This window comes from Populus euphratica, unplaced genomic scaffold (genome assembly GCF_000495115.2).
Source record: "Populus euphratica unplaced genomic scaffold, PopEup_1.0 scaffold2708.1, whole genome shotgun sequence".
In the NCBI taxonomy this organism is placed as follows: domain Eukaryota; kingdom Viridiplantae; phylum Streptophyta; class Magnoliopsida; order Malpighiales; family Salicaceae; genus Populus; species Populus euphratica.
Genome location: NW_011502511.1, coordinates 7186 through 18530, shown reverse-complemented (window position 1 = coordinate 18530; position 11345 = coordinate 7186). Strand labels below are relative to the sequence as shown.

Genomic DNA, 11345 nt, shown 5'->3' with positions numbered 1-11345 from the left:
CTCCTCCTTTGTAGGAGGAAGGTCAATGGCACTCTTTTAAGCAATTAAAACATGGGCTTCTCTTGAAAAAGCTTTCTCGAAACAAGCCTACCACTTGGGCCTTGTTCATTGGGTAAGACATACGAGCTTAATTAACTTCTGATCTTCACAGGGCTTAACCCGCCAAGCTTGGGCCTTTTCGGATCCGGAAAACGTCGCATTGACATGTCGTTCTTCATACCACTTGCCCGTTTTTTTCCCTTTAAGAATGGCATGACTTGTCAATTGCCAAGCTACAAGTGTTCCTTCAATCATAGTATAAATCCTGGCATCATTTTAATATGTTGACTCGGTACCCCTCTAATCTAGAATCTGAATTAGTTCAGGTTGAAAAGGATGGAAGAAACAAATATTGTTTATCCAGTCAAAACCTAATATCAACTCATTTACCTTTTTTATTATTTTTTAAATAATATTATTTTAGTTATTTTAAAAAAGATTTTTTTGGTCGATGGGGTTTTATAACTATACTTTTAAATAGTATTTTTGAATAATTTTAGAATATAGTGCTATAAAAATGATCTAAATTTTACTCGGTGACCAAAAAAAGATTTAACGACAGTGACAATTCCTAGATTGTAATAGATTAGACCGATGCATAAAGAAATAGTCAAGAAAACCACGGGAGAAGGGCATACAAACTTTTGAAAGGCCTTGGGTTTATACACCCTTTTTCTTCCTGAAGACAAATGGGTGTCAAATGTCAGCGGCAACAACTTAGTAGGTGATGCGGGATATTATATTTTAAAATGTTTTTTATATAAAATTATATTAAAATAATAATTTTTATTTTTTCAAATTTATTTTTAATATATTACAATAAAATCATCTAAAATTACATGAAAAATATTAAAGCTAAAAAATCTCGAATTTTTTTTAAAAAATACAGATGACCTCAATACCAAGCGATAAACCACAAGAAGACAGTTTTCACGAGCTCCTTAAACTGACAGAATCGAAAAATAAACACAGATTAAGGCAGCTCAAAATTCACAGTTCTGAACCCTGAAGGCCGCAAATGGACCATTGCAGCTAGAGGCGATGCACTGGCCATTTCATGCTAGGCCTCTGAGTTCGAGTATCCCGATGCTTGTCTACTTCTCAACCCTACACAGACCTGCTGCTTTCAAAACAACGTGTGCTTCATATACCCCGATGCCTGTCCAGTAATGCAATTCATTCCAAGGTATCCAATCCCAGATAAGTTTTTGAAAGAAATAGGTAGAAGAGTATCTCAGCGCTTTATATTATTTTTATGCACAAGTATTTGGGATTAATTAATAAATGTTATTGAGCTGAAATGGTAGACTTTCTTGTCATCAAATCATAGACTTGATTGTTTCATTTCTGATGAATACAACTACGTACTAACAATATATGGTACTGAGGCTACGTTTTTCTAATATAAATGAAGGGGAGTCAACGTTATGGAAGCAACTTAATACAAGGTTGAGAAATGAAACCAAACCCATCAAAATAAAAGCAGTTAAACCAACCCTTTCCATTGCTTTTCTTTGAAATTTTCCCGCTGACAGATACCTACCACACTGAAGAAGCCCTCTCAACACCAGCCAGAGCTAAACCAGCTTCGTTCAACCACCTCTAGATAGTAACGGTGCACCACCTCTCTTATTTAATTTGGTTCCCTATTTATACAATTACAGCCCCAAGAAACCTTAACCATTTATATCCAGCTCTGTCTTTCAGCCAAGACCAACAAGCAAGACTCTGTTTAATTTGTGACAAGTAAGAAATGGGTTCTGTTTCTTCATCAACTGTTATGGCAGAAAAGATCTCTTGGTACTGTGCTTTGTTGATGGCACTAATGCTGGTTTTGAGCTGCTGTGAAGTGAGTGAAACCGAATTGTCCACGGTAGGGCACCCGAGGTTCTTTGAGAACAAGCCATGCGATGAGATTTATGTGGTTCGAGAAGGCGAGACTTTAAACAGTATAAGTGAGAAATGTGGGGATCCTTATATTGTCGAGGAAAATCCACACATTCATGACCCAGATGATGTTTTCCCTGGCCTGGTCATCAAGATTACTCCTTTCATCGATAGGTATACTCCAGATGAAGTATCATCTCCGATGAGATAGTTTGTATAATTGCTTTTAAATGTTTACCTTTATGTAATCCTTGAAGACACAAAAACATGGAGGGAGCTGTGTATATTTCTTCTCCCCTTGTGCTTAGACACTTGGTGGTGCTCCAGCTTGTCCTCATGAAATCAATGGAAGAAATTTTTTTACAGTGTCAATATTTACAGTAGGTGTACCGTGTCAGCAAAGCTGCCTAGAAGAGGTGTGCACTTGCACTGTTATGCATGCACAATTCTTACAAAAAGGCTTGCCAAAGTGGGCCGATCCTAGCAAAGAAAAAGTGATAGATAAAAACAGGTACAGAAGGATCGGCCTAGTCATTGAGAAAAGCATGATGATGATGGGCTCTGCTCAATGCTCTGTTAGGCAGCAAGAGATAGCCGATTGCATCCATCATTAATTAATCTATAGTGTAATGAAACAAGATATAAATAGATAAATAAAAAAGGTCACTACAAAATAAAATTGAGGAAACAGAAAGGATTGACATTTAAATTGACTAAATGATCAAAAGAAAGAAAAAAAGAGTAGAATGGAGGGGTGGAAAAAACATATACTCAATGTTCAAGGTTTTGATAGATGACCATTTCCTTATATACTCAATGCTCACCGTAACTTCAATGTGTATGGTAAGAGTTTGTCTTGTAGCTCCCTTTAGGATGGGTTTTCGAAAAGTGATGCTACATATCAAGAAAGTTTCATCACAAAATAAAGGAATAAGTTTTATCACAAAATAAAGGAATAGACCTCAAAGGCAATGTGTGCGGTTTTCGTCAAGTTTCTGGCTATTTATTTTCTGAGCCTGTGTGTCTTTGTGATGTCGTGATGTGTATCTTTTTCCCTGTTTGAATGCTTTGGGGTGACTACGATTTTTGGGGCATAAAACATACCATGAGAATATGGAGGAAACAAGCTAAAAGAAAACTGTTCCAATCTGAAATGGTAACCCGTCACTTGACAACAAAAACATAAATAGAATCGTTGCTTGTATGAAATTAATCGCATGGTTTGTTCTGAACTAAGACTAGCTCTGAAACAAGAAGAAAACAGAACACAAGCGTACATAGAACAGCCAGGATTCTCATTGCCTGTTTCCAATATAAACATGCAATAACTGGGTCGAAGGAGACTAACAGATTTAATTACAATGCTGCTAGCGCTGCCTTCCATAAATCTCAAATCTCACCAGTTCCAAGAGGCTGCCTTGATGTGTCACCAGAGGCCCATGCTTGATAGTCCTTTACAAGCTGCAAAATTATTAAACAAATTGATTTCACGAAAAATTAACCATTCCTGATGAACAAATACAAGCCTAAAGGAGGAATAAATCAATCCAGATGATGGTGGCAACATGTAGGATCAGACGAATCAAACTGGTATATCTAGGTTATGGAGGCAGTTTTACATTGTTGTAAGAACTGAATCACCAAATCATACTTCATTTACCAATTGAAGAACAAGATTTATCAGACAGAAGAGAATTTCGTGCAGAATTCTGAAAATGATCTTGTACTGTTAGTATATGTTGCAAGGATTTGTTCTTTCATCTAATCCCCCAATTGATATCTGCTTTTAATAGCCATATGGTTTACATGAAGTCATTTTTCATGGTGCGAGACCTGTGGAATTCAGCCTGGACCAGGAGCTTCAAGACTCACCCAAATAGTGAACATGCAAGGGTTTAACCAAAATGAGGTACTAGGCGAGCAAATATCAGATCTGCAACTAGTAACAAGCCTATTTCATTCTTCATAGGATAATTTAATTTTGATTTCCTCAAACCTGTGCCATAAAGCGGGGAAGCATAAGCCCAAGTATTTGTTGAAGGATTTGGGCACCAGTCGATTCTATCGCTTCAGCTGGAATGGCCCTAATTGCAAAAGGAACCTCAATGCTAACCTAGAATGAAACACGAGTTTAAAATTAATATTTGTTTACATATATGACCATGTACAATATTGAAATCATTATAAAACACTGCGCCACAAGCAAAGACAACTTTGTCAAGTACCTCAATGACTGCATCTGAAGTAAGTCGCTGCATTGTAGAGTTGCTTGAGTTGCTACTGCATGAAATTTGGTTCACCATAGAAGCTGCATTCCCACACCAAATTAGTGTCAAAGCATTCCTGAAAAAAGCATTTAGAATAATAAATTTAGAAATTTAATTTCTAACTCTACTTTGAACATGGATTTTTTCCGAAAGAAAATCTCTCATCCTTTGCATTGGTTCAGCCAAAATGATCGCATGTTCCTGATAATGATTTTTTTCATGCACAGCAGTTAAGGTTTACAGAGAGATGCTATTTTCACCATGACAGTTGAATTATTAAAGTTTCCCTAACTTTCATCAGCTAAGCTGCAGAAGTTAAAGACATGGTTTTGCAGGCATGTCGGTGCCTTATTGCCGATCACTGTCCAGGCTCCAAGAACACACACAAGCAGTGGAGTATAGCCAGGGACAGAAGGTTATTAAAATAAATCTCAGAAACCAGTTTTTATGAGATAGTAAACCACATTCCTCTACTCCACTTAATAATACAGCATTTCCAGTATTTTCTCGCTATGCCTGAATTGTAGCCATTTTACAAATAAAAGCCTGGTCAACAGTAGCCATTTTACAGCAAGGCCAGGCCAAGTATGAAAAACATTCTGAGAAGCACATGATGAAATTTAGTTGCTGAGCATTTCATTCTGTACAGTAAAATTTTAACAAATCTAGTGTTGCAACATTCAAAGATGTTTTCTACCTTCCAATTCCAAGCAAAAGAAAAAAAACGAAGGGCAGGGCATCATGTACTCCTTCGCTAAAACCTTGGTTTTGAAACTAATCTCTGAAAGAAAACCTTTGATTTACAGCATCCATCCAATCATACATTGAAACTAACGTCCCATTAAACAAGACACTTGTGCACATTCTTACACCCATAACACAAAAAAATAACTAAACCAGACTTATACAAGGTATAATAAACAAGTCAAACCTCAAGAAGACAACTATCATAGCAAGCATTGGCCAATAATGACACTTACACTACCACCACATTTCATGCCCATCATTCGAAAACAGAGTCAAAACGCTGGTCTAGCACACAAAGAAATCCAAAATCAATCCATGCTATGCTTGCCAGAAAACCCAAATAGAAACCCTTACCGTCAAATTTCTCATTCTGCGCAACGACAATCGGCGAACCTTCAAGCTGCCGCAACCAACAAACCAAGCAAACATCAGTGCATAACACCATGTAATCCAAAACGTCATAAACAAACTCAAAAACAACAAATGGAACAATAACAATAACCAGTGTATTATTATTACCTTACAGGACAAAAGCTTAATGCAACAACCAGTAGGCTGCTCTTCAACTCTAACAAGCAAAACAGGACAAAAGCTTAATGCAACAACCAGTAGGCTGCTCTTCAACTCTAACAAGCAAAACAGGACAAAAGCTTAATGCAACAACCAGTAGGCTGCTCTTCAACTCTAACAAGCAAAACAGGACAAAAGCTTAATGCAACAACCAGTAGGCTGCTCTTCAACTCTAACAAGCAAAACAGGACAAACCTCAAACGCAAAAAACTTGAACCTATACACGTAACACCTAAACGTGTTATCGTCTACCCTCTCTATCCTTTCCGCATCCAGCACTGAGTACTGACTCGCTGGCAAACTCATATACTCCACTGCAACCTCAACATAAAAAAATCATTACAAACTCAGTTTCAAAACAATCAAAATTAAAACCTTTTGTAATCTTTAGCTTAAGAAATTAATCCATCCTAACATTACCTAGAGGGCGGCCGAGTTGCCGGACCGAAACGGACTCTCTACGTCTGGCAATGAATTTCGCTTTCGGGGCGGAATCAGCCGAAGCACGAAGCGTGCATTTTGGATATTCAGTTGGAAAGAGTTGTTTGGAAGTGAGGGGATTTCTAGGGTTTCTGGATCTGAAAGAGATTGAACTTAGGCCTACTGTTGCCATGAAAATACTGAAAATTCAAGGATTGCAAGCTAGAAGAGGATAAAATAGAGGTTTTGTCTGTGCTGGTGATGGATACGAGGGCGAGTGGTTCTGCGGCTAACGAGGCGCAATTTAGACTCACGCGGTTACATTTTCCTAAGCTGCACGGGAAAATGCCAGCAGGTGTTTTGATTGTGGGCCAATTTTATTTTTTTTTGCTTGGCGAAGATTACTTGTGGCGTAGGATAAAAAAAAGGCACGTCAATGCTTTACTAAGAAGCGCACATGGCGTTAAATCTTCATCGACACAAAACAATCCGTTCAAAGCGACCCCGAAGTATCTCCCCTGCAAGCCTTTTTTATTAACCCATAAATTAATCAAAATCTGAATCTAAAAATAGAAAGAGATAAAAAAAAAAAAGGGGAAATCAAATTTCAGGACCGAAAAATTTAATTCCATTCAATGACAGAAGAAACCTACATCAGATTCATTCAGATCAGAATCTAAAAAGCCTTTACATAGGACAGAAGCACTAATTAAACAGAACCCACAAAAAACCCAACCCTAGCCGCTAAGCGCTTGTAAACTTGGTAACAGCCTTGGTCCCTTCAGAGACAGCATGTGTCGCAAGCTCTCCAGGCAAAACCAGTCGGACAGCCGTCTGGATCTCCCGAGAAGTAATGGTAGGCTTCTTGTTGGACCTTGCAAGCCTCGATGACTCTTGAGCGAGTTTCTCAAAGATATCGTTGATAAAACTGTTCATGATACCCATTGCCTTGCTGGAGATTCCAATGTCAGGATGGACCTGTTTCAGGACCTTAAAGATATAGATCTTGTAGGTCTCAACGTTCTTCTTTGCCCTCTTCTTCTTCTTGTCAATCGCTCCTTCTTTGGGTATCTTCTTCTCTGCTCTTGGCTTCTTCTCAGCTGGGGATTTCTCCGCCGCCGCTGGCTTTTTCTCAGCCGGCTTCTTCTCTGCCTTGGGGGCCATTAGGGATTCTTGAGAAAGAAATTGAGAATGAGTTTCTTCAGGAGAGGGTGGTTGAGAAGGTCTTTTCGAAGGATTTGATGGATGAATTAGGGATTATGTGGTTTGTTTATATAAGGAGAGGAAGTGACTGGTGATTGGTTGGTTTTGGTGAGACGCGGATTGATGACGTGGATGGTTGGTTTTGCGGGGGTTTGAATTGGCGGTCAGATGCGGTAACTTTTGAAGACCAAATGTCAGGCACGGGGAGGAGTACAGGCCCAGCCCAGCTGTTTGAATTAGTCATTAGCACTGAAGGCTATGATTAGAAAAGTCGGCCCAACAATCGAATAATAGGAGGGAAATGGGAGATAAGGAGAGGATTGATGATTTCTGTACAGCCATGGCAAGACTTCGGCAAGGAAGATTGCATGAACATACAGCTTGAGTTGGAGTTGCAATGCTCGGTTAGACACTAAAAATAGATCAGCTGGGAAAACGAGGCTTTCGATGTTTTCTTTATAGGGTTATCGATCATTTACTCAATCTTTGATTACTGTTGATTTCAAAGATATGTTGCAGGGCTTGGGTGTATAGATACGTCTCAGGCAAGTGAAGGGACAACCCATAAGGTTGACTGTCCAGTCGATTCTCTAAAATATTTGCCATTTTTGCAAGATATCAGTCTTCCCTTTTGGAGCTTGTCGATCGCATTATGTGCTGTTTTTCTTTTACCCACAATTTTCCTGGAATTGAGAGCTTTTTGCAGACGCGGGCACATGTGCAACTTGTACCGGATGTTCAGATGAGTAGGTCCGTTGTGGAGGAGAGTGTCCATGAGCGGAGGACCAATTGTTGAAGTGATTAGAATTCGGAGCAAACTCCACACTGTAAGGAAGTTGAAATGAGAGCAATTGAAAACAGAATAAATTGCGGCAAAGGTTGAAGAGGCCAATGTCAGTTCTTTAAGTGAATGAGTAGCTGCTGCTCGGGTTTTGTCCATTCATTGCTGTTTTCTCTGATATTATATAAAAATATATGATTTCCATAGATCAAAGAGATAGTAAGTAGATAGCCTACTACGAAGATTGAACAGCTAAGTTAACATGAATCATCAGCTACAATATACAGCAGAAAACTTAACATTAAAGATCGACATGTTCATGATCCTGTACTTGAACGACAGCTTGAGATGGAGAGTCGAGAGCCAGCGAGTTCATGAACTCTCTTGTTTCTTTCTTCCATAGAGCATGTATGGCGGCATTCTGAACGAAAACATTTCTTTCGCAAATTACAATTTGCCCTACTAAGCTCAGCAATCGAATTACCTAGACGAGTCTTAATACATTTGCAGAAGGGAAAACCACGCCCCCTCCTTGCAAGATCACAATCAAAAAGCACATGATCACGATGCTCATTTGCATCACCTCGAGGGGCACCAAAGGATAAGCAGTTCTACATCTTTTGGTTTTACCGATCCGTGATTATTGAGGACTGCCAAGTACCGAGCAAGTGAAAACGCAGTGACCAGGAATATGAAAACTGCTCCAAATCAGTTTTGTGTACTTCAACCTTCTGCCTTTTCCACTCTGATGAAACCCAAGCACTTATTGCAGAATACTCACCACTAAGATTTATTTCCCACCCAATACTATCTTGATTCAAGTTATGTGGAAGAATCACCCCATAAACAGCTCCGCAAGGCTAGATCCAGTCCCAGCCTCTGATGATTATCAGGCACCTTTACCAGTACTAAATGAGGTTGCTAAATCACTTCGAAGGTTTCTAAACCCCCACAACGAAGCTCCATTGAAATTCTCAATCCCAAGCAGATCAAGCCGATTACCCAGCCTTCAGCAATGTGTTGTTAGAAGGAAGCTCGCCGATGTACAAAAACAGAATCTAAATCGAACATTTCCAATTGTTCTCCGTATGAAATTGAAACCATTCAAGGAAATCATAGATCACCAGGTGATTCCACAAAATTTAATCGAAAAGGAGCAAAAAATCAATCCAGTCAAACTACTACCTACAAAACATCTCCTGCAAAACGATCTAAAACAATTCTACAGATACCAGAAATGCACAAAACCACAAGGAAAAAACTAAAACAGAAATCGTCAAACCCAAACTAACCCTAATCAATCAAAACAAGAATTGAATAAAAAATGAGACTGCCCAAGCAGGAATCAACATCATTCAAACCCAATAATCAAAGAAAATTATGAACAAGATTCATGTTTCTTTGATGAAGAGCCTTCCTGCATCAAATCCACTAAAACCTAAACCTATTCTTCAACAGAAAAGCTATTTCATAGATCATGTCACCCACAAAACACCAAAAATCCAGAACCCAGCAAAGCCTAGCGAGGCCTATGAGCTGGTAAATTTGGTGACAGCCTTGGTCCCTTCAGACACAGCATGTTTCGCAAGCTCTCCAGGCAAAACCAATCTGACAGAAGTCTGGATCTCCCGAGAAGTAATGGTGGGCTTCCTGTTCCACCTAGCGAGCCTTGAATTGAAGCCTCTTGAGCAAGCTTCTCAAGGATATCATTGATGAAACTGTTCATGATACCCATAGCCTTGCTTGAAACCCCAATATCAGGGTGGACTTGTTTCAAAACCTTGAAGTTATAGATCTTGTATGTCTCAACGCTCTTCTTTGCCTTCTTCTTCTTGTCAGTCGCTCCTCCTTTAGGCAACTTCTTCTCGGCTCTTGGCTTCTTCTCCGCTGGGGCTTTCTATGCTGCTGGCTTCTTCTCAGCTGCCTTAGGAGCCATTTCGAGATTCTAGAGCAGACGGGACTGCCTTTGTTAATTAGAAGAGAAAAAATCGATAATTTTTCGATCGAAGGGTTGGTGAATTAGTTGCGGCTACTTGTTTCGGTTAGTTACATAGAGAGATGGGTAGACCACGATTGGTTAGTTTTAGGTCGCAGAGGATAAATGACGCGGATGGTTGGATTAGCGAGGAACTAAATGGACGTCGGGGATGGTTTCGGCCTTTTAGAGCGATCGAATCCTTGTGTGGACTGATGAATTCCAACTTGAAGAGGAGTCCAGTCCCAGCCAAGTTATCGACAGTAGCACCGGCAGTGGAAGGGCCTTGATGACCCAAAAAGGCTAAGTTAAGATCTAGTCTGTTTATTATTAAGAAATTACTGTGTCCAGTTCATTCAAATCCTGGCAATTCAGCTTGTTGTTTCAAGCTAACGTTTTGAATCGATAATAAGAACAAGGTAGTCAAGAGATTGATATATTATTTCCACTAAGAACATTCGAAGCCGGCAATTAAAGCTTCATTGTTTCGACGGGGCTCCTTCTGATTCCCACTAAGATCAGAACCTAAACCTTTACATGTAACATGAAAGCCTAATACAGAAAAACCCATAAAACATTCCCATATACCCTAGACATGGCCACCTACGAGCTGGTAAACTTGGTGACAGCCTTGGTCCCTTCAGAGACAGCATGTTTCGCAAGCTCTCCAGGCAAAACCAGTCGGACAGCTGTCAGGATCACCCGAGAAGTAATGGTAGGCTTCTTGTGGTACCTTGCAAGCCTCGATGACTCTGGAGCGAGTTTCTCAAAGATGTCGTTGATAAACCTGTTCATGATGCCCATTGCCTTGCTGGAGATCCCAATGCCAGGATGGACCTGTTTCAGGACCTTAAAGATATAGATCTTGTAGGTCTCGCCGCTCTTCTTTGCCTTCTTCTTCTTCTTGTCACTGGCTCCTTCTTTAGGCAGCTTCTTCTCTGCTCTTGGCTTCTTCTCTGCCGGGGCTTTCTCTGCTGCTGCTGCTGGCTTTTTCTCAGCTGGCTTCTTCTCCGCAGCCTTGGGAGCCATTTGGAATTCCTGGAAAAGAGAGTGAGAGTTCTTTTGGGCTAAGAGATGGAAAGCGGGTGACTTTCTTAAGACTAAACGAAGGGTTTGTGATGTGGTTATATATGAAGAGGGGGTCAGTGTTGATTGGTTGGTTTTGGGAAGACGCAGATTGGTGACGTGGTTCTACTTTTTGTGGGGATTTAAATGGACGGTTAGAGATTGGGTTTTGATTTTTGGGTTTCGCGGGCTGATTAGGGTGAAGCGGGAGGTGGCTTATAATTGGATTTGTGAAAATTGTGAGTGGTTTGTTTTGTATTTTAAAAATAATTTTTTATTTTAAATTAATATTTTTATATTATTTTAATGCTCTATTATAAAAAATAACTTTTAAAAATAAAAAATATTATTTTAATATATTTATAAATAAATAAATATTTTAAAAAATAAT

General features: G+C 39.5%; 4 protein-coding genes and 1 pseudogene across 4 annotated transcripts; 1 reads left to right on the top strand and 4 right to left on the bottom strand.

Annotated features, from left to right (window-relative positions):
- Nucleotides 1-1415: 1415 nt before the first annotated feature.
- LOC105119236 (uncharacterized) lies at nt 1416-2304 on the top strand. The gene has a single exon (XM_011017361.1). The coding sequence runs from the start codon at nt 1793-1795 to the stop codon at nt 2135-2137; it is 345 nt and encodes a 114-aa protein (XP_011015663.1). The 5' UTR covers nt 1416-1792; the 3' UTR covers nt 2138-2304.
- A 3280-nt stretch (nt 2305-5584) lies between these two features.
- Nucleotides 5585-6307, bottom strand: LOC105119235 (uncharacterized; the record flags this gene model as incomplete). The annotated part of the gene is made up of 3 exons (XM_011017360.1): nt 5931-6307; nt 5681-5824; nt 5585-5622 (listed from the first exon to the last, which is right to left on the bottom strand). Coding segments are annotated over exons 1-3 (375 nt in total), but the record flags the coding sequence as incomplete, so codon positions are not given.
- Nucleotides 6308-6551: 244 nt separating this feature from the next.
- On the bottom strand, nt 6552-7179 carry LOC105119232 (probable histone H2B.3). Its single transcript, XM_011017358.1, has one exon. It carries the CDS (start codon nt 7092-7094, stop codon nt 6675-6677), a length of 420 nt encoding a protein of 139 aa, XP_011015660.1. The 5' UTR covers nt 7095-7179; the 3' UTR covers nt 6552-6674.
- A 1876-nt stretch (nt 7180-9055) lies between these two features.
- LOC105119233 (probable histone H2B.3) lies at nt 9056-10208 on the bottom strand (annotated as a pseudogene).
- Nucleotides 10209-10318: 110 nt separating this feature from the next.
- LOC105119234 (probable histone H2B.3) lies at nt 10319-10985 on the bottom strand. Its single transcript, XM_011017359.1, has one exon. The coding sequence runs from the start codon at nt 10916-10918 to the stop codon at nt 10493-10495; it is 426 nt and encodes a 141-aa protein (XP_011015661.1). The 5' UTR covers nt 10919-10985; the 3' UTR covers nt 10319-10492.
- Between the last annotated feature and the right edge of the window lie 360 nt (nt 10986-11345).

What these genes read in the sequence shown, in the direction of transcription:
- LOC105119236 (XM_011017361.1), top strand. Translation starts at nt 1,793, where the DNA reads ATGGGTTCTGTTTCTTCATCAACTGTTATGGCAGAAAAGATCTCTTGG.
- LOC105119232 (XM_011017358.1), bottom strand. Translation starts at nt 7,094, where the DNA reads ATGGCCCCCAAGGCAGAGAAGAAGCCGGCTGAGAAAAAGCCAGCGGCG.
- LOC105119234 (XM_011017359.1), bottom strand. Translation starts at nt 10,918, where the DNA reads ATGGCTCCCAAGGCTGCGGAGAAGAAGCCAGCTGAGAAAAAGCCAGCA.